The sequence below is a fragment of the Lineus longissimus genome, chromosome 9 (genome assembly GCF_910592395.1).
Source record: "Lineus longissimus chromosome 9, tnLinLong1.2, whole genome shotgun sequence".
NCBI classification, from domain to species: domain Eukaryota; kingdom Metazoa; phylum Nemertea; class Pilidiophora; order Heteronemertea; family Lineidae; genus Lineus; species Lineus longissimus.
In genome coordinates this window covers 15,022,330-15,045,215 of record NC_088316.1, presented here as the reverse complement: position 1 = coordinate 15,045,215, position 22,886 = coordinate 15,022,330, and the positions used below count along the sequence as shown (strand labels likewise).

Sequence of the window (22,886 nt, the reverse complement as noted above, 5' to 3'; positions counted from 1 at the left end):
CATGTGACTGAGATTTGAGGGTTTATGGCGCTTGGGTCTGGGGTCATACTTTACTGGTTGTGTGAGAGGGGTGAAATTATGGTAAAAATCACTCTTACAAAAAGAAGCCAGGTTCTTTACCCAAACTGTTGGCTTATTCAAGCAGACTGAAATGACTAGTACTGTACTAGAAATGTACTACCTGCTCATGCAATTCTGAGCAACTAAGTTGAAACTAAAAATCTATGGTAACTCTTGTTGTTCTTATCAAAAATACATAAATTTGAAGGAAAGGTGACAAGTGTGCGTGCTCAGTACTGAACTTGGTTGGCATATATATTTGAAAAATGATGATTTTTGGGACTTTGGTAAAATTTGGTGAAAGGGTGTTTTTGACAAATTTGGGCGTTGAGGTGGGCGATTTATCAACACCCCCTCAAATAGAGTTAAGACAACCGATATAATACCCATTTGCCTCAAACTGGTTGAATCCATTTTGTCGGGTGGGAGAACAGATTATTGGATAGATGTCTCAACTCTGACGTCAGCAAAATTTTTCTTTAGCATGGTGATCGGGTATCATAGCCAACCATGAACAGAGTTGACGATGGTCCATTGATTAATTTCAGACAATATGATAGGACATAACAACCAAACAAATGTTAAACAAACAAGAAGGAGGAGCAATTGGGTATTTTTAGCAACAATTTCGCCCATGTCGTAATTGCCACCCTAAATACTTTGAAATTGTGACGTTGATATTTCTGTAGGTGTATTTTTGGGTTTTAAGGGATATTCTGGGGAAAGATCACCAGTCCACTCTCTGGCTTCTCTCCGAGCAGGTCGACTCCCTCCTTCGGGAGTTTGACTGAGCTCTACATTAGCTCTGGTCGCTTGGCTTCAGCTTACTACCACTTCTAACTTCTAACTACAGCTAACTATCATTCTTCGACATATCCTCTTCTACAACATTGATATTTCGATAAATCTGTCCCCTTGTTTATTTTTACTTCTATCAAACTTCCTCTCTATTGCATCCTAACCAAAAAAATCTGACTTGACCATGTCATGATAGCTTTCACCTTGGTCCGATTTTCACATCAATCTCTTCCACTAGAACTCATACTTCACTCATTTACTTGTAGCACATTAGTTGCTGGTGGTAATTTTCAAATGTTCCAAGTCTATTAGTTTGTAATTGATATAAAAAGTGATGTTGTTGGAATGTTCTTGCTGACAACTGCTTATGATAAGAACCATTCATGAGTTTATGTAAGTCAAAACTTGATCATGGTTTCTTCCAGAAAAGTATGTTGTTCCTTGCTTCAAGCTGTGTTGCCTTCTTTGAATTTGTTCCTCCACGCGTTGCACTTTATCACAGTTATTGTTTTGCTCTTGGTCACGATACCCAATGTCCGCTATGTTCCATCTATTACATTGGATACATCTGACATGTTAGATGTTGAACTCCTTTCCCCTGCCAATATTCTGGCAACAATGGTGAAATATCTGAAAATGTAATGAAATATCCTGGAAGTAACGTTTCCTTGTATGAATAGCGGAATGATTATGCACTTGTTTCTAATGCATTATGCTGCTATTGATATGAGGCTTCCCCACTTGAATACTATCCTTTGTATCTGACAAGCGTCTCGCTTCAGCAATGTGACGTGCTGCGAAAAATATCACTTGCCAATTTCCCCCGAGTCTTGTCTGTGGGTGGATGCAGCCAAAGTCTTCACCATCCCTGTCACTTTTATGCGTATTGCTTCTTTTGGCTTTGGTTGGTGAAATCTCTGCTTAGACAATAGAGTCCAGCTGTGTAACTGGATTTTGCAAAAGTGCTAACTTGTCTGGTTTCATATATCCAAAACTACCGCTTCCTGCAAAGAAATGCTAAACTACATGTCGTTTTTGGCTATATTTATTGTCATCTAATAAAGATATCTTGTTTATCACCACCTTGTGCCACTCTAAATTCTTTCCAAAGTTGCTTTGGCAGTCACCTAGCTTCTTTGCCAAATTGCAATCGCCATATCTCACTCTAGTTTCTTCTAGACTGTGAGATCTTTTTGCTTTCTCTCCACTAGAGCTTCATTGTTAACATCTTTTTCTTTACCTTCATTGAAACAGCTACAAGCAATCACAACTTTTCTCTCAACACCCTGGCTAAGCTGCTCGAAATTTTGAATAATGACGGCTTTTATCCAGGCTTGTTTATTGCCTACTATAGAGCTACTTGGTAGTGTTGATGCTTCTTTCTGCCCACTTCTGTTATTTGCCATCCACTGCTTTGCCTAGTTGTTAGAGCTAAAGTTATCACTGCTGTTCCCCAGACATGTTTCATTTACAGGCTGCTGGGCTAAGTAGTTGGTGCTTCATGCCTAGAGCTATCTGAGTATTTGATGCTTTTCTCCACCTGTATTGTTGCTAAAGCTATTTCATTAAGTACTGCTTTTCTAGCATGCCCAAGCTGAAGCTATTTTGGTGATCACTGCTTTCTTCAACATGTCCAAGCTTAAGCTATCTAAGTAATAAGTGCTTTTTCCAACATGTCCAAGCTTAAGCTATTTAAGTAATCACTGTTTTTCCTCAACACTTTTAATTGCCAATGCTATATGCTTTCCCAACACGTCTCATTGACAACGCTTTACCCTGACACTTTTCATTGCCAACGCTTTACCCTGACACGTTTCATTGCCAATGCTTTACCCCGACACGTTTCATTGCCAACGCTTTACCCCGACACGTTTCATTGCCAACGCTTTACCCCGACACGTTTCATTGCTAACGCTTTACCCCGACACGTTTCATTGCCAACGCTTTACCCCGACACGTTTCATTGCCAACGCTTTACCCTGACACGTTTCATTGCCAACGCTTTACCCCAACACGTTTCATTGCTAACGCTTTACCCCGACACGTTTCATTGCCAACGCTTTACCCCGACACGTTTCATTGCCAAGCCGCTCTAGCTATGTATTGTTCCCGTTCCTATGTTGCAGCTTTACTGACAAAACGTGCATTAACTCTCCTGACTCCAATGACAGCGGCATCCAGGCGGACGAGGGCCAAATCCGTGGGTCGGCGAGCGTGGAGAGTTTTAGTACTAAGGAAAAGAAGGAGTCAAATACGGAACAAAGCCTCACAGAGGGCGATGCGGTAAGTTTGCATGGCTGTCTGGTTCCGTTAAGTTTGTTATCATGTTCATTTATCAGAATCAGTGTGTATGGTGGTTGTCAGGGCTGATATTTGGGGTTTTGGGGGTTAGGTGCTGTGTTTGTGGAGGGGGGATGAAGATCAAAAGTTGAATGTATTGAAGAGTTCATGAGCAGTAACTTTTGGAAGGAAAAGCATTATGTTGGGCTGAAATGGTTTTGGAAGGTCTTCTAAGTGTTATGAAAGAGTCACTTGGTTTTGAAGAAAACTGTGTATCTTCGGTTGTAATCATGTCCGAGTGTCCAAGATGTTGTCCCTGTTGTGGTCGAGATTCGAATGTAGTAAAATGATATATTACGCAGACTATGTAATGAAGAAAAGGTGCCATCTTTGTTGAGTCACCAACTCAACAATGAGCGAAAAGTTTGTTGTCAAAATGTCACCTGAGTCAACCAATGAAAGAAAATGATGTCTTTCACTCGCATCACAACAATTTCAATTTCCTGTGAAGCTTGCAATCAGTGACAATGAGAGGTGGTAGTATGATTAGAAAAAAACTAACTGGGTGAAACTGAGTATTTATGTTGTTCTGTAAGATGTTTTGTAAATGTCCCAACTGAATACAGAATTGTTGTCAGTCTATTTGATCTTGTCTTTTGTGCCTTAGTCATCCGCGCTTTGATGTTGATGTCTTGCTAGTCGTTTTGTCATCTGCTCATGTCCGTCTGCTGGACATAAAAGCATTTGGGTGTTTTCAGAATATGTTGATGCATTTCAATATATTTTTCTGATGAGTTGGTGGTGGAACTGCATGGTAAAGATGAGACTACCTGACATCTACAATGTAGTTAGTTAATGTCTTGGGAAAAGAAATTCAATTCTTATGACAAGGAAGGCATCAATAATTGAGAATTTTATATTGATTTGGGCCATCTTTTAGATAGTACATTTTCTACAAATACTGCTTTAATATGTCTTCTTGTCAATGTTGGTAAGTTTTGTGTCTTAATCCAATCATATTTGTCTTACTATCTGCCATCACCAAATTGATCCGAATTTCAGTCCAACCATTCCTCAACAATTCCTTGTACAATGCAGGCATTTCTGGGGTCTTCTTAGGCTGAAGGCCACAAGTAGGATGACTGGACCAAGCATCTGGCATTTTCTCATGGTTTTCTTGACATACTTGAGACGGTTCTTCATGGCTTGCCTCGAATTCATCTTGAGTGCATTGGATAGATGTAGGGTACAGTTTTATGCAAGGGCTGGAAAATCGAAAAAATTTTAAGAATACCAATGAAAAATTTTGACTGCATATCTGTCAACAAGAACAATAAGTAAGAAATTATGCAATGCGAGTAACTTTATACTGGTAAAATTTTAAAAAGTATAAGAAGTCAGAGAATGGAAGTTTTGGGGTGAAGAGTGACATGTAGTCATGATATGTTTGACATGTTTGAGTAAAAAATTTTTGTTGTCATTCTCTCAATCAAAAAGGCTACATGAGGAAATCATAATTTTGATTGTTACGGAAGTGATCTATTGTGAGGGAAATGACAAAATCTGTGGGATGAATTAAGTAGACTATTTTGGTAACAGATAATCATAAATTGCTAAATTTGTCCTGTTGTCATGAAACAGATACCCTAATTTCCGAAATCGTCACAATAACAAGAATAGACTATTCTGGTCAGTTAAATTTGTGACGGGGATGGGAGGTTTTCGATAATTGTCATTATCGCCCAAAATAAACGTTATGACAGTATATGAGGTAGCTACGTAGTTATCTGTGACGTAGAGGTGGGCATTTCAATCAGGCCTACCCAAAAATGATGACAATGATCTAAATTTGTCATTGTTTGGAGTATGACGTTGTTCAGTTGACCGAAGGGGAACACCCCACCCATGATGCAACTCATAGCGTCGAACCCTAATCTTGTCAGACAGTGACGTAAGATCGGTCATGAAATTATGCTGATGAAAAGGATAATTTTATTGGGTGAGGCCATGTCAAAAGAGCGTGACGTTAATGCGAGAAAAATACTTATGCTTAGAAACAGTAATTTGATTGGGCGTTAAATTACCAAGACAACGAGTATTATATCAAATAAAATTGTCTTGGTTAATTGCTATGGCAACGATTGTCAACAATTCCATTGATCCTTTCAACAAAGCGAATTGTATCGATTCCCGATCAAAAGCGCTGCAGCCCTTTGATGCCGCCGCGGAACATGAAGGGTGCTAGGTAGGCGATAAGCCGCCATTGACGTCATCAACTGCTCGCTGCTCAACTCTGCCCTTTCATTATTCTCGAGCGCCGCAGGTAAGTCTTTCATCTTGCGAAGTGGCCGTCGCTAACAGAATCTGAAACATCGTAACTAGGGACGTGGGTGTCTCGAGCGAGGCGTTGTGACGTCACAGATTTGAAAACTAACGTTATTCCTTCAGAAGGAATGAACATTAGTATTAATCATGATAATTTTTTGTTGCTAAGGTGTACGATTTCGACCTCGTACTTTCCCCAATAGCATTATTGATGTTGATATTTACTGACGTAGGGAATTTACTTAGATTAGTGGAACTCCCTGAAAACTTCTTTGAATTCATCTCGGACAACGTTACCACTGTCTATTTTAGACTTCCATCTCCTGCCTACTCTCAGAGTTATTTTGGATCCTGCTTCTGCAGGAAGTCCTAATATGGAGTGAATTTCTGTTTGAAAAATCCTAAAATGGACAAGAATGGCCTGTATGGACTTCCCTGCCCCCTGTTTCCTGCAGCAACCCTGTGCTTCCTGGAGGAAATGAACTTTTAACCCTGTCCTTGCTTGCAACTAAAAATGTAGGTAAACGGGGAATTGAGGCGGAAAAGAAATCTCTAAGTCCACAATTACTTAGAATTGCGAGGAAGAGATAAAATTGATGTATGTTCGTTACAGCTGCTTGAGTATTTGCAAAAAAAACCCACTATTGAATTGATGAACTGTTATGCAAGTTTCACATAAAAGTCAACTGTCTACTATTTGTTCTTGCCACGAGTGACCTCTCAAGTGAACATTCCAAAATATCCATGGTCAAGACGTGATGTGACTGCTGTGGTCCACTGATAATACCAAAGTATCCAGGGCATTGAGAAGCAGAATATCTTTTCTGTGCGATGAAGAAAAACTGCGCTTCTTGATTGGACAAATATAACTCCTAACACAAATAATGCAACAGAAATACTGGAAGCTCCCAAAACTGTGTTCAAAACGTCAATAGCCCAGCAGCTGCGGCCCGCTGTGGAATATTCTCATCAAAATGTGCAATTATTTGATCGAGCGATGTTTTGCTTCGATTATCTCTGCGGCTATCATCCTTATTCATATCCGCCAACAAAATGGCTCCAGTGGAACATTCCTGTAGCATGTTCGGGGCTTGTACGACTTGAAAATTGTCTGCAGGAGCCAACATGTATTTCCTGAGCGCAGTTGGGCCCGTGTGGAGTTGATTCATGCATTTTGGCTTGGATGGAGCAATGTTTTGCTCTGAAATTTGCATCGTGTTCAATTTTGCTGTAAGGATTCAAATTTTCTAATTTGTGCCCTATGGAATATCTGGATGTGTTCAATTTGGTGACTTTCGGGATTTCTTGATAAGATGGTACTGAATTACACAGAGGTATGCCGTAACATCCTTTAAAACACAGTTACGTTATGGCCTGCTTTGAAAACTCAGACCAATTGGGATGGGGGGGGGGGGGGCCTGCCTCACTCTTAGGCTGTAACTTTGAATATCTGAAAGATCAATCATAGGGATTTAGAACAGGCTGTATGACATCTCATGCTTTTTTCAAAACAAAAACAGACTATATGCTTATTTGGGCCAAAGATCACACCCGGGTACAGCTCTGCCTCGTAATCGGGACCCTTAGTCCCGGCCCTCATTAATTCTGCAATTAATCGCCAAACAGACATTTCCAAGCTGGCCGCATTACTGATTAATGTGCCATCCGGGCCGAGATAACCCGAGCTGAGTTGCTTGTCTCGTGATATCTATGTTGTCTTAATACAGTCAGAGAGGGCTTGCATTCCATCATGCGAACATGGGCGCTATAGACAGAGCGTCCCGTACCATGTCGATTCAATCTGAAATGAACACAGGATTTGCCCTCGCATATTGGCTAACATCAGTTGTGGTTCTCGAACGAATGTCGGTTTCTATGGAGCTCTGAATGTGTGACATATTGTTTTTATTCGATGATAATGGGAGACCTATTGTGCTTCGTTCCTGTTTGGTGTTTGCTTGGGTTAGTTTTACTGTGTTAGAGGACATTTCATGAAGCTGAACACAACAATACTAAAACTGACAAGTTCTTTTGAATTTTCACATAAATTTTCATGCCAACCGGTTAAGATAATATGCAAAATTGAGGAGTTTAGAGCAGTATTCTTTGGCCACATGCTTCATGAAAGGTCCTGTTCATGTTAGATGCTTCCACAACACGATTCATGGTCCACATTCTCACATCAGATGAGATAAAATGGCTTGTCCTTTGAGACAAATTTATCTTTTTCTAATCCGTTTTCTTAAAATTTCAGAACACCAAAGTTGACGATGAGTTACCAGCCGGCTGGGAAAAACATGAAGGTCAGTGTCCTCAGGAATATTCATAAGTAATTGCTTCAGCCGACGACAGAGTCCCATCAGTCAGTAACGAGTTTGAGAGTGGCCAGTGCTGCCATCGGCGAACAAGCTGTTGAACTGAAATATCTGCATGGCTGGGTTTGTAGTTCCATCTGCTTTGGTGTCTATCGGAACATTCTTTGTAGCAAACATTAGAATTTAAGAGACCAAAAGTAGGTCTACTCCAAGTGTTCAGTTGCAATTCCTCTTAGCCAATATACTTGGTATTGTGTTACAATTATAGAAAATATTGTATTTTCTTCCTATTTTTAATTTTCTGTAAAGATTCTAAGATTTGTTTGTTCTGTTTGCAGATGAACAAACTGGCGTCTACTTCTGGCACGTCAAAAGCGGTACGATACAGAGGGAGCCACCTACCAAGTCACAGCGCCCTCTATCGATAGCAAGTGATATCTCTTTGGTAAGCATTTGTACAGACTTTGCATGGTTCAAGTATGTGTCGATCTAACCAACTGAGGGTGGAATGGGATAAATCTCAAAACTCTGACGTCATCGGAAAGCTGTGATGTAATCACTTTCAGTTACCAAGGCAACTTAGAAATACTCCCATGATTCATCAGTTCATGATGACGTTGATGTTTTCATATATGGCATGTCACATGACGTGTTCACAGGAAGCCCATCGTCCCTCTTAGTACATTTCTATTTTTTAGCCGGAAGTATTTTCTTGTAGTTGCTGTTGTTGTTTTTCTGAAAATAGCCTTCGACCAAACAAGCTACATTTCTCGTATGACTCATAGTATGAACTCCTATTTCTAACGATTTCTGTTTCCGTTGACAACCACAGGAAGTGACGGCCTTCCTCATCAACTTGGAAATGATGCGCTTCCTGTTATCAGCGCAAAGTGCCATCTTCTGTCAAATCGTTGAATTCAATTTCAAAATTCTGCTGATACTTCCGTTGTGTGGTTTCTCAAGTGATTACTCATCATTTGAGTTCCTACCACAAGAAAGGGCACTTGAAAGACCTCTCCCTTGGCCAGAGTCGGATTCAATATTTGGGACTAAACTCGAAACCGCACTGATGATACATCACTTCTCGTGGGGAATCAGTGAGAATGCAATCTTAAAAGAAGTTTGAAAGTTTCTCAGTGTTTTTCTTTTTTATCTTTTCCAGAGTTCCCTTCAGAGTACTTTGACATCTCCGACTTCCACGATCCCTGATACCCCCAGCAGTTGCGCATCGGGACTCGATCAGGACCACCTGTCGGAGTTCGAAGGTCATGCGTTCAAATATGCGTCAGAGTCTCTCAAATCATTGTAAGTATAAAAACAATCCAAAATTTTCAAACAAATTCAACCTATTTACCACTCAATCTGGAAATTTACCACCGAATCTGGAAATTGATTGTTTTAACCTGTTTTAAGAAAGAAGTGTGGAGTATTTCTAATGAATTTTCTGGATATTTTTGATTTAGATACACACCAACCGAAGAATCTGAGGGCGTTCCATTTGAAGAGGAGAAGAAGAAGGTCTCCAAGCCAATACGTTACGCCGTGCGATCGCTCGGATGGGTCCGCATCGCCGAGGAAGACCTGACACCTGAGCGGAGCAGTAAAGCGGTCAACAAGTGCATTGTGGACTTGTCGCTTGGGCGGAATGATATCAACGATGTCGTCGGACGATGGGGAGATGTAAGTCAATTGAATTATTCTTTCTTTAGTTGTTAGATTCTAATATGATGTTAAGTCAAGACATTGAGGTGTATCACTGGAATTCTAGTTGGCGCCATTGATGATCCAATAATTCCAACCTGAACTGACATATCATGGTTTCTCATTATGAATTGGGACTTTGCTAGAACAAATAGTTACACAATTTTATTTTCATATTTTCTCCAGGGGAAAGACCTGTTTATGGACCTCGACAACAACAGCCTGACGCTGAGCGACCCGACTGACTTTAGCGTCCTCCACCGCCAGCCCATCCAGTCCATCCGGGTGTGGGGCGTCGGCCGCGATAATGGAAGGTACGTGTCTATTTCATTCTTTCCCGGCACAGATAACCTTTGTTTGGCTTCGATTGAGGTAGTTGCACTGGCTTGGTGTGCATCGATTCATTTTCAATTTCATCTCAACAAGTTGATGTAAACAAAACAAAGTAAGCCAAGTTGTATTAGATTTTTCTGAGAAATATAAGATTTTTAAAAGAATTTTTTTGAGAAATATCATATCTGAACAATGTAATTTTTTGAGAAAGAGTTAAGATTTTATTTGAGTCTTGAACTTGTGCTCAGTTTTTGAATGTTGGACATTTTTGCCAAATTTATTTTCACCTAATAATGATAGAATCATGTAGTGCTTTTGAATGAAGAATTTTTCACGACAAATGATTGATGAAAAGTTTTGAAGAGTATCATAAGGTATTGAATTATTACAATTTTTTCTGCAAATTCATTCATTCCATTTTCTATCATTGCTGCTATGTTTAGGGAGAGGTAATTTATGTCGATGTATTACATGTACATGTATGTTGTTGTAAAATTGACTGTTTTTGTGAATCTTCAAATTATCCAGCTGTTTCTTGTTTCCCTTCCTATTCCATCTTACTTTTTGAAATCATTCAATCTCAAAATTTTGTCACAGCTTTGAAAAGACACTTGTGAGTGTGGAAATTCATCTCATGTCAGTAATTTGAATCAAAATCAGTAAATTTTTGTGTGGTAGTGCTGTGGTATCTGAGTGTTTTTGATCTTATATAAACAATTCTTGGTGATTTTGGAATCAATTTTTGGATATCTCAATTTTTCATATACTAGTCATTCCCTTGCATGTTGTCTTTACTTTATATCAATGCTGTAAATTACAAATCTTTTGAGGTCTTCTGGCCAGTAACTGTTACTTGTGACTGAAATCAATTGGAGCACTTCTGGTTAAGATTAAGCGGAGATTTAATCTAGATGGGGAAATATTATAACGTTGTACCACAGGATTTGAAGATATTGGTCAACATGGTGTTAAATGATGTCTTGAAATTTAGTAGTAGCAAAATTCAAGTCTCACACAGTCCTTAATTTTACCTTTTCAGGGACTTTGCTTACGTTGCTCGAGACCGCTCGACCCGAAAACACATGTGTCATGTCTTCCGCTGCGATACTCCAGCCCGCCATATTGCTAACACTTTACGAGACATTTGTAAAAAGTTGATGATGGAGCGAAGTATGAAGCACGGGGCGTACGGAGATGCCTACGATCATGGGGCGGCCATTCATCGATCCATACGACCGAATAATCTCCCGAATCTTGATAAAAACGTGGAGCCAAACGGACAGAAAATAACCTTCCAAAACGTGTATAAGAGTAAGTAGTCTTTTTACATTTTGACTTTGTGATGATTTTAGGAATGAGGGGGCACTGAGTTCGAAATATTGAAAATGTCTCTCAAAACTGTTAGAAAACCCATGAGTTTAAATGTTAGCTCCTTAGCTTAAAAATAAATAACAATGTTCCACAACACTTCCTAAAATCAACAATATCTTTAAAAATTACTCAAAGATTGGAGAAAATGTGTTTTCTTTGTAAAATGCCCACACAATCCTATCCCTGTACCAAAATTTTTCTCTCATTTCTCATTTCAATTCTGAATATCAAACTTGTGTATCTTCTTTCAAGGCCGTAAAAATCAATGTCCCCTACTGCGTCTTAAGTTCTTGCTGTGGGCGTAATGTGATACTTTCTCGCATATTGCAGTGGGCGGTTAATAGCTCCTTGAACAAAATCAATGCTCTAACTTCTGGTCTGTGGAAGACTTTGGAACAAGTCTTCAGGATGTGGCAAATGCTTATTTTTATATCTCTTGCAAAAATGCAAATTTCATACAAATCTTCACTCTGATCTGAACTCGTATTAAGCCAGCATATTCACTGCAACAAAACTGACCAAAAAGCACTAAACTTGAAAACATAATGCATTACTTTTTGATGCCTTCCAATCACTCAGTTTGTCGAGACAAATACTGAACAGTGGCGCTAACACTCAAACAAAACGACGCCTGTTTTCTCGATATTCTTGAAACAAAACCCAAACCACTGCCCTTGCAGCTCTAAAGCGTAATTTTCATTGCGTTGAACGTGTTTGCCGAAGATCTCGTGCAATTTATAAAATCAATATCACGTCTATTCGGTGCCAAGACATCGTCTCAATTGAAAGACTGCCGCCATTTTATTTCGCATCTTTTCATCAACAAACAAAGTATAAGTCACTCTGGTGCAAGATCTTCATTTTACAAACCTCAGTCTTAAGACAACTGTGATATCTTGCGGTCTAATTTGATGGTCGAGATCGAATAATCCCTTTCAGTCAAGTTTTCAAGCTGTAATCTACGTCACTAATCCAAACTTAGTAGACCGTCAAACCCAATGTCCAATAACCAAGATGTCTTCTTAACGAGGTCCCTAGCTACGGGTTTCTTTTCAAACTGCACGCGCTAGCCTTCAATATTTCTACAATATTCACATATTGGCCTTAAGCTCCTGTAATACTTGTTCAAGCGCGCTGCTCGAGTGTTCAGCCGGCGCCACAAGACAGTTGGCTTCCCCTCGGATGACTCGCGCAATTATAAACCATGAAACATTTGAGAAATGGGAAATATTTAGATCAGAACGTTGTCTGCAGAGAGATGCTGCGTAGAGATTTATGTAGCTATAGGGTGGTGATTTCCCCTCGTTTTCTCTATAGGATGGGATGCAATTTTTCCGAGTTGCAGATATTTTTGTGAAATTTCTTTAAGGAACTTTGTGTAGCGATTCAATGTTATAGGAGTTAAGCTAAGTTTCACTGTTTGATATTCAGCGAATTTTAATAAGCGGAGTACAGATGACAGTGATTTCCAATTTTAAGTCACTTAAATTGTTAATTGATACCAGAGTGGTTTTCTGTGTCCTGTACGCCTATCAATCTTTCTGCTATTATTAATTCAGATTCTTCTAATGCGATCGCTCATGATGTCAACTGGAGCGTCCTCGGTTCAAGGTATCTACGTGCTTGAACCGCTAGTTCAACCCAACGTCCTTGGTACATTCCCCTTAAATTGATTTATACACAACGCATTAGTGCTATCGCCTTTATCACCTTGGCGCTTTTGTTTGGTTCCCGAGAGTCTAAAAGCAGACGCGGGAAATCTGGACTCTATTGTGTGAACGTCTCAGAATGGAATTAGAGGAAATTTACAGTCATTTCTACCACATTTTCATTCAGTCATTGATTGACTTATCGATAATTTTGTCATTTCTTTGCAAATTCTGCATTGAGTATCATTTCAAGAGGCTGGAAAATGTCAGGTTATTTCAAGGGTCACTCAAGTCCATATTGTAATGTTCGGATAGGATTATGCAAAAATTTGCACTTTAAGGTTTCTTTGGGAAAAGTTTGTTTTATCTTTATTCATTTCTTGATGGATTTATGTTTATTTATTTCTGTTATTGCCAAAGAACTCTTGACGTCTGCCAGATGGATGTCTTTTCAATGGGTCGGCTGAAAATTGCTTGAGGGAGAGATTAGCCCATAAATTCGAATTTTGGACATTTTGAGGTGGGTTAATGTTTAAACATCTTGAATCGAGATTGGTTTGTTGGTGATTGCATCACAAAGTCAGAAATTCGGTTGTCTTGCACTCTGGAAAGCTTTGAATTGAAAAATTATCACAAACTGGTCACATGATAACAATATTGACCAATCAGATGTTGCGATAACGTATCGCTTCAATTGTCTTGCAAATAGATTAGGACATCAAACTCCAACTCCAAAAGTGACATCAACTCCAGCCACTTAACGATATCACTTTGAATTCTCGCGGCGCCGCTGCTGAAGTCAGATTCACCCAACACCCTGGCTAGATTCATTACAAAGTCCTTTCTCCGCTATTTACACCAATTTCCCCTAGATAATGCTTGTTAGAAGAAACCAGAATCTATTATCTCGGTTTCAGAGGAATAAGTGCTAATTCTATCGCGATTTTAACGGCTTCCCAGACTCTGTGGCGCGCAATATTGATTTTCTCCGTAAACAGTCAGATTCTTCCTTTGGTACCTGGCGTCCATCCTGGGACCCATGAATGCTCAGAATACACGGCTATACATGGCCATGATCGCCTCACCATAAACCCGGACCCATGGGACGGCTCAGCGCCAAACTTCCTGGACGCCTTATTAAGCTTTCAACACAGGCGATATGTTATGGTACATTCCTTTGAGTCGGCAACAGGACGACCAGGGCTCGAGCAGGTTCGGCTCTCAGAGAGTGATCAGCTGTTGTTGAGCGAGCATTGACTCACAGATAATGTCGAATCCCGATTTGACTCAGGAACAACTTTTTCTCTCCGTAGCATGGGATGATTCGTTTCTATAGCGCTGTGTTTAAGGCAATGGTTAACTTGACTTTAGAAGCTGCTGCTGAAATTTTCCCCGATTTTCTTTCAATGGATTACATTTTGAAGGATAGTGAGTTCTATTTTTATGGTACAAGGCAATACAGTAAGTCATCCATTGTTTGTCTCTGTTTTAGCTGTCTGGGTTATATGGTAGAGATATTTTGGTTGCTAAGTTAGGAATAGTACCGGTAGTTTCTTTCGCCAATGGTTCTACCTTGGCTGATAATTTGCAGTGAGCAGGATCATTGGGGGCCCCAATATCAATACGTTGTACAGTAGAACCTCTCAATGAAGGACACCCTCTGAACTGACAAGAGCCTTCCTTAATAGAGAGGTGTCTGCTAACAGAGGTTCTGTTGTAGCTGGTTTAAGGGGGCTGAAATAGTTACGGGAGCAAGTTTGACAGTTGGAGGGGGACAATTCAGTGCATGTATATTTGACCCAAAATTGACTCAAACTATAACTGCAACATTTTAGATGCTTATTACATTCCCGAAACTGACAGGGCCATTAAAAATAACGATAATAGATTTTCAGACAATAATAGGACTAATTTAATCCAATTTATTTTGCAAAAATTTTCAAATGAAGAATAACGATCATGATAATGGGACGGTTGGGATTATTTAGTTTGTTGCCATGGTAACCAAGGTGACTGTACCCGAGTGGGTGGACTGAGAGAACCAGGATATGGGGTACAGGGTCATTAATAATACTGAGCGTGATCAGGATAAGAAAATCCTTGGTGACATAGTATTTCTTTAGATCATTTAGGTGCAAGGTGGTTTTAAGATTTTGGGAGAAAGATGTTTTGAGTCCGGGATTCAGAAAACGTTGTTAGTTTATAAAAGGATTTAAAAGCAATACTCGAGGTTTTTCAGGATTGAAAATGGCAGCTACTGTCTCAAAGTGTACAAATATTTTCTTTCGATTTCGGATTTCTTGGATTGTCGGCCTATATGTGGTGAACATTTTAGCTCGGTCCTCTGGTCTTAGTTGTTCTTTGGAAATTGTGAATCACGCAGCTACTTTAAGGAAAGAAGCTGCTGAAGAATCTCAGTTTGAAAGTGGTCTGTTTGCTCACAGCCCTGGGCTTGATGCTACGAGGACTGTTTTGGCAGAATACGAAATCTATCATGCATTCGTATTTTATGGTATTGGCTGCAAATCCCATTTAGAATGGCGACTGCTTGGGCAAATGCAACCATAACATTTGTATTTTATGATGGTGGCTTGGCGCCCCTTGAGTAAAGAGGCTGTGGGTGACGCCGCAGATGACATGCGAAGGACAAACATGGCATCTCAACTGGCAAACATGACTGATTGGCGTTATCTAATGCATGACATAAGTCATCAAGTCGCTGGCAGCCGTCCAGGGCATTAGTAATGGTTTTCATGCAGTGAGAGTTTCAAGTATGAAATGATCGATGTTTCTGACAAGTCTTCGACTCTAAGATGTCTCTTACTAATATCTTCAAATTTCCTGCTAAATGATGTTATCATTCTGTTTTCGTGGGATGAAGTGAGCATTATGACACCTTCAAACGAGGATGTGGTTGTAAATTGTCGAAATAGTCTGCCAAGTCATCAGTTTTCTTGTCTGCAGGATCCATTTGGCCATCTTCTAGGTGATGTCTTCTGTCATCTGCAAGATCTATTTTGTCATCTGCGAGATCTGTTTTGCCATCTGCAAGATCTGTCTTGCCATGTGCAAGATCTGCATTGCCATCTGCAAGATCTGTTTTGCCATCTACAAGATCTGTTTTGTTATCAGCAAGATCCATTTTGTCAACACGAAACAAGCAATTGACTAAGTACCATTTGGACGATTAAGCAAAAATACTTCTTTTGAAAGCCTCAATCAGTATTAGGTAAATTGGCAATACATGTACTTGTTTTGAGAATGCAAATGAGCCATTCAGTCTAAAATAACATGACTGAAAGTCTCTTTTCTTCGAATTAGTTTGCATTTGAAAGGATTAGGATTCCAATGAATCAATCTTGGCCCGAATTCTGCTGAATTTGAGCGATGATCGCTTCTCTGAATCGAATTCCCTCAGTATGGAGTTTCCTTGATGGTAATCCCTTGGTATATTGAGTTAGTGGTGTCATGTGAGCATAATTTCAGCTACAGAAATATGGTCCCAGGTTGTTGAGGATTCTCCATCACTTGCGTCTGAATCATGCTGATTCTCATGATTCACAATCATCAAACAGTCATCTATCGCTTGAAAAACTGAAACAAAGGATATCCCGTATACTCAGACCCGATGGTAACGCTCAACTCGTAGCCGCAAGTGGACAGATGGTTACCAAGCGTAACCAACGATCAAGCAGGAAATGTGTCATCACGTTATGAGCTGCTGGTGTCACAAAGCACAAAGCAACATTTGAGTTCAACACATATGGAGTAAAGTTGGTCTCGTTTTTGAGCCCTGTGTTATTCTGAATGTGCTTTTTGTGTCATGAAGTTTCTTTTTTCTTGGATCAAAGGATAAAACGTTGATGTTTGTGTCACTTCAAGAGTTTTTTGACGTTGAGAGGCAAATGAAAAAAACTTTGGTGTCTTTAAAGTAGTTGATCATATTTTGTTTGGGACCTTGGATTTCTATTGCCCCTGGATGTTAGATTGAAAAATTTTCTTGACACTTTTTAAGGCAATTGATAGATCTTTTGTCTGCAAGCAGATATTTTGTGTACAGTCTACCATATGATCTTGGATTTTGTTGAAAGGCTGGATCAAAATTCAGGATTGTAGCGAGTTGTGCCAAGCAGTGCCTCTCTGCCTTTTCTGAAATTCCTCACAGCCTTGATATCTCTCCTCCTCTCTCGATTTCCCTCCCTCCTTCTCTCTTCTCCACTTATGAGATACGTCAAGTTGCTAATAAAGCACCCGTCCTATAGATCTATCATATTGACAATCTCTCTTAGCTCCTCCGAATAACAGGTGATTGGAATATAAGTAATTACCCCGATGGAGACGGCTTTGTCTGAGTGGTGTTCTGACTCACCTCCGGATAATCAAGGCAGGCTTGTTCTTAATCAAAACTGCAGGTTGGCGTGGTGTTGATCAACAACTCTTGGCGACAGATTCGTTAGGTTGGCGACAGGTTTCTTTGGTTCGGCGTTGTGGAATACCATACCTGAGTAGGCGGAGTGTGATGTGAAATCAGATGGGTTTACTGTCTTTCCTTTGACTTCGATTTTCTTTCCACTCCATGGAGGCAAACCTATTTGAGGCAGATTCTCGGCCAAATTGAGGCAAATGTGACCAGATCTAATTCTATTTGGGGCGAATTTTAGGCAACTTCAGTAAACTTGAGGCAAATGTGACAAGATCTCATGATGTTTCAGGATGTTATTCATTTATTTCTCAATACTATAACAGACAGGAGTATCAGAGTTTTACAGGCATACCATCAAAACAGGACTGGACAAGTACTATTGGACTGATATTAAACTCAGGACTAAGGACGCATTATAGACCAAAATTAATTCTCAGGACTAAAACATTACTATTGGAATAACACTTTTACACTTGCCTGACAAAAGCTTGAAACAGCATAAAAGCAAATGAAGCGAATCTTGGCTTACGAAATATCAGCATAAAGAAAAACTTGTTGCAATCAATACACTCACTTGTGAGGAAAAAGTTTTTTTACAAAAAGCCACATTTTCGTTCTCGAACATGATTATTAATAATCTCTTGCAAGACAGGTCAAGCTGGGAACATATATCATTTCGTAGAAAGACGATTCTGTAAAAACTCTAATTTCTGCGGGACTTTATTAATTCTTATCATGAGGGATGGATTCCACGGAAATCATTGATGGACATTTTCGCAGAAATATCACTCGAAGGAATGATAGCAAGCCAGTGACTATGGACGCCAAGCGTTTTCAAGATTGCCCATTGGACGTCGGGCTCGAGGTGTCGAGGATGATGGTGATATCGCTAAGCGAGGAATCACTCAGTGATCTCTGTCTCTCTGTTACAGAAACATCATTCCCTACTCCGATGGAGGAGCCAAAGAAAGTCATCCGATGCCATTACCTGGGCACAACGAAAGTGGCGAAACCTACTGGTAAGTTTACGTACTTTCTCGTTTACGTTTTCCAAAAACTTGTTGACCGTTTCATGATGAGGGGAATTCTGGTCTACCATAGTTGTTCTGTACTACAATAGCTGCTCAACACATGCAAAATTATCCCACAGTGCATACTGCTGCTGTAATAAGCTTGAGTACAATTATGGTAAACCTGAATGCCTTTAGTGAATATCCAACTCCGAGCTTGTGATGTCCGACAGCAGATTCTGGAAAGATTCTGTCTTGGAAGGCAAACCAGTTCCAGTATTTTTTGAAACCAATGCTCTGCGGGTAACAGCTCGCTCTGCCTATAATCTTATCGGCAGAGCTAAGCTGTTTGGCCAGCACCTTTCTTCCTTTCAAGTTTCTATTGGTGACCTTTAAAGGTCGTTGGGAATTGTGTGGTGAGGTTGACAATATCTTTTCTTTCAATTCATCTGTGCATGCTAAATTACAATTTGTCTCAAATCGATGTAAATATAAGTGTGCTTTATGAAATTTTTTCAAAATGAAAATCTTTCAAATAGGGTGTAGATCAGTATAGTTGTGTTTATTTTGTTTTCTGTTGAAATTGGTGAAATACAGTTTTGAACTTGTGAAATTTTCTTTGTCTTTGAAAATTAATATGTTTATTTTGAGAAAAGAGCTAGATGTCGAAAAATTTGACATTTTATTTTGAATTTGTGGAATATTTGGTGCTGAAATTTGTGTTTGTGGTTGTGAAAATCTTGTGTGTGTCTGTGAATGATCATGTTTATTTGGCATTTCAATCTTTGTTTCACATATGAACAATTTCGTTTCGTTTGTAATTATGTTTGAGCCCACAAAGCTCTCATCCTCCTTTTGGAGTAAAAGCTTCTAAATGGCCGACATCTCATACTTTGTCCCTCTTCTCTCTAGGTGTCGATATAATTAACAACGCCATGGAAAAACTTTACAAGACCATTCCTGTAGACGAGTGGCAGTTCTGCAACGTGGCTGTGGCCCCCTCGACAATAACCATCACAGAACATGGGGTAAGTAGCACAGCAGATTCTCTATTGAGATCGAAGTAACAGAGTCGTCATGACTTGTTTGTGGACAGCTTGTCTAACGCCCTTGGTGACTAAGTTCTGGCCAGATGAAAGTAGCACTCTTCTACTATCCTCCTTTGGCAAGGAAGTCCCTGGTTTGGCAAGGAAGTCCCTGGTTTGGCAAGGAAGTCCCTGGTTTGGCAAGGAAGTCCCTGGTTTGGCAAGGAAGTCCCTGGTTTGGCAAGGAAGTCCCTCGTTTGGCAAGGAAGTCCCTCGTTTGGCAAGGAAGTCCCTGGTTTGGCAACGAAGTCGGAGTCACTGGGCCTGTATGGCACCATGTAGAAGCAACATTTACAGTCATGTGATACCCATCACATGCTAAAAAAACGTAAATGTTTGTTGAGGTACCCCTTTGTGGGTGTTACAAATGCAAGTGAATAGGACATCCAGTATTTGGTGATTCTGACTCTCGCATTATTTCGTATCTTACAGAAACCCGAGAATCAGATCAACGAGTGTCGTGTGCGCTTCCTCTCCTTCATGGGCATCGCGATGCATAACGTGAAGTAAGTACATCTCTAGTTTTAATTTTTTCTAAAACTCGTACGACCTAAAAAGTCGAGAAAATACTCATGCAAAACCTTAACAAAAGCTTTGAGCTTGCCAACATTACTCCCCCAGGAACAACATTCAGGTGTTTTTAAGACAGTTTTTACTCCGGAGGAACATTTTGTTCAGAGCAAAATTATGGCGATGGAATTTGAAGGGACTGGAGCGCAATTATTTTTGTATACTCGAGGTAGGGTTGTTTTGTTCCGTCTTATAAATGTGTTTTGATTTCTCGTTGACATTGACAAGATTTCACTGTTTTACAGGATTTCACTATGCTTACCATTATTGGCTTTTACAATACCTCGCGCTGTTTTTGCAACTAGCAATTTGCCATTTGCAAACTCAGCAATTTGAACTTGTACACTTTTGTTGAAACATGTTTTTTTTGCACTTTTGAAATGATCATATGCACACATTGTTTTAGCACATGTAAAAGCCCATGCACACCCCAAATCCCCTGTAAATATGATACATTTTCCTGCCACTTATCCCGTCTTCACCTCGGTTCCAGGTTGTGTTCGTACATCATGCACACCGCTCAAGATGCGTACATTGCTCATGTATTCCACTGTGAACCATCCGCTGGTGCTTTATGCAAAACCATTGAGGCAGCTTGCAAGGTAGGGCATTTCTTTCCTCAATGCTAGCAATCTAAAGTCAGATAACCTAGTTTGTTACTTTTAAGTTGTTTCTTGCCTTTATTTGTCCTTTAAACCAAAAATGATAAGGATATATGGTGGATGAGGTTCAATTTCTTGGAAACCCCAGTATAATTTTCAGAAATGGTGCAAACGATCTCCAATTGAATTTGAAGACAATTTGGAATTCAGTTTTGAAATCAAATCCCTTTGATTCAGACACAGTCTTAACGATTTTCGCTCACACAATTCCAACTTCTTGATTTCAGCCACGTCATGTCTCACCATTCAAACTTTCTAAATTTCAGCTGCGATATCAAAAATGTCTGGACGCGCATCCGTCGACGCCCGACAAGAAACAGCAGCAACAAACTAAGGTAAGCAAAACAAAACTTCCTCCAAAAACGAGCGTCGGCCAAACTATTTCTGTCTTAGTGGCACCGTTGATGACCAGGAGGTGTCTGTTTCAGTCGTGAATCAACTAGATGTGATACGGACTCTTATGCCCTCTTTTCATTGGGATGAGAGTTTTTTTCTGTTTAGTTGTTGATCACTGTTTTCAGATGTTTCGAAGCCATACTGCAGCGTCGAAGTCGATTTGGTAAAATTTGCAAGAAAAAGCAAAAATCTTTCAAATGTACTTGCAAATTTTGCTTTAAACGATTTCGGGGCTGATTGTTGCCAACGGTGATAAAATGTGTGGTTTTTACTTGTAGAGAGGTGCCACTAAGTGCAGAAAAGTTTGGTAAGTTTCTATACCTATACTCTGTGTATTGTCATTTCACCTGAGTTGACCTGTTTCACCTGTATATTTGTGTATGTTTTCCTGTACAAAATGTACACAGAGGTTTTTCTAGTTGAGATGATATAGACGTTAGTCCGTTTCATAGTCAGTTGGACGAACACCCTGTACATTTGGTTATAGATTCTACATAAAATATGCATGTGATACAAGTTGACTCTGAGTGGGACAAACTTTAAATATTGTATGAAATGCCTGCATTTATAAAAGTGGCAATAATCTTAGATATGAAATTTTGAAAGTTTTCGATCTTTGGTAGATTTATGACCAAGGAAGATAAAAATTTCAAATTTCACTTGAATTTCATTATTTTGTCATTGTGATGTTTTTTTAAGATTCACAGACATGAATAGGCATGAGATTTTAAAACTAGCTTATTCTTAAGAATCCCTAATTTTCTAGCTAGCGTTAGGTTTTATAATTGGGTATTTCACAATTTTTTGCTTGTTAAACTGGTAAAATATTAGATTTGTTGAATATGAGTTGATTTTGTGTTAAAAGATTGCTAATTTGGACACCAAACTCACAACAGATGTTTATTTTACCAATTGACTCCTTCTGGTCTTTGAAAGTAACAATTGCAAGTTTTGTGTATTACCTCTTTAGTTTGATAGCTTATTATTTAGTAGAAAAGGCTTCAAAATTCCTTTACTTTAGTTAGTTTCGTTTTGAATCTTTTCTTTAAAGATTTAGTTCTTTATTTCTATGCTAGTCATGAAGTTATTATTGTTTATTGGTAAAACAGAATCCAAGATTGCAGATTACATTATGATATTGTTATGGTTTAGCACATTCTTTTTGCTAGAATTGGCTTGACCAGAATGCTGTTTCAAAATTCCTGAATATCAATAGCATGTGGCAGTTGATACTGTTTGGTTATGGCATATAATTATGCCTAATCCAGTCTAGTTACATTCTAGCTTGATCTGACCATTCCTAGCTTGACTTATATTAGCTTAGTACAGTGATAGCTATACAACTTGGATTTTAGCATGCTTCAGGACAAGATAGCAATTAAACTCAAGCTAGCCATCTACACTAGTTGTATGCTAGCTCAAACAGTTCTCAGGCTAGCCATCTTCACTAGTTGTATGCTAGCTCAAACAGTTCTCAATCTAGTCATCTACACTAGTTCTATGCTAGCTCAAAACCATATATAGCCAGCCATCTACAATAGTTGTATGCTAGCTCAAAGTATTGTCAAGCTAGCTATCTACACTAGTTGTATGCTAGCTCAAACAGTTCTCAGGCTAGCCATCTACACTAGTTGTATGCTAGCTCAAACAGTTCTCAGGCTAGCCATCTACACTAGTTGTATGCTAGCTTAAACAGTTCTCAGGCTAGCCATCTACACTAGTTGTATGCTAGCTCAAACAGTTCTCAGGCTAGCCATCTACACTAGTTGTATGCTAGCTCAAACAGTTCTCAGGCTAGCCATCTACACTAGTTGTATGCTAGCTCAAACAGTTCTCAGGCTAGTCATCTACACTAGTTGTATGCTAGCTCAAACAGTTCTCAGGCTAGTCATCTACACTAGTTGTATG

The 22,886-nt window shown here is 39.5% G+C and overlaps 1 protein-coding gene across 9 annotated transcripts in view; it reads left to right on the top strand.

Annotated features, from left to right (window-relative positions):
- Nucleotides 1–22,886, top strand: part of LOC135493197 (protein Fe65 homolog) — a 152,247-nt gene that overhangs the window by 101,896 nt on the left and 27,465 nt on the right. For 8 of the 9 annotated variants that reach the window (XM_064780272.1, XM_064780273.1, XM_064780271.1 and 5 more), the window contains 12 exons: nt 2,985–3,141; nt 7,718–7,766; nt 8,117–8,223; nt 8,941–9,083; nt 9,242–9,458; nt 9,666–9,793; nt 10,852–11,123; nt 18,188–18,274; nt 19,178–19,293; nt 19,783–19,856; nt 20,414–20,522; nt 20,849–20,917. In XM_064780272.1, the coding sequence (XP_064636342.1) occupies nt 2,985–3,141; nt 7,718–7,766; nt 8,117–8,223; nt 8,941–9,083; nt 9,242–9,458; nt 9,666–9,793; nt 10,852–11,123; nt 18,188–18,274; nt 19,178–19,293; nt 19,783–19,856; nt 20,414–20,522; nt 20,849–20,917 (1,528 nt within the window). Of the gene's footprint in view, nt 1–2,984; nt 3,142–7,717; nt 7,767–8,116; nt 8,224–8,940; nt 9,084–9,241; nt 9,459–9,665; nt 9,794–10,851; nt 11,124–18,187; nt 18,275–19,177; nt 19,294–19,782; nt 19,857–20,413; nt 20,523–20,848; nt 20,918–21,256; nt 21,286–22,886 lie in introns of all 9 variants that reach the window. The other variant, XM_064780269.1, reaches the window with a different exon arrangement.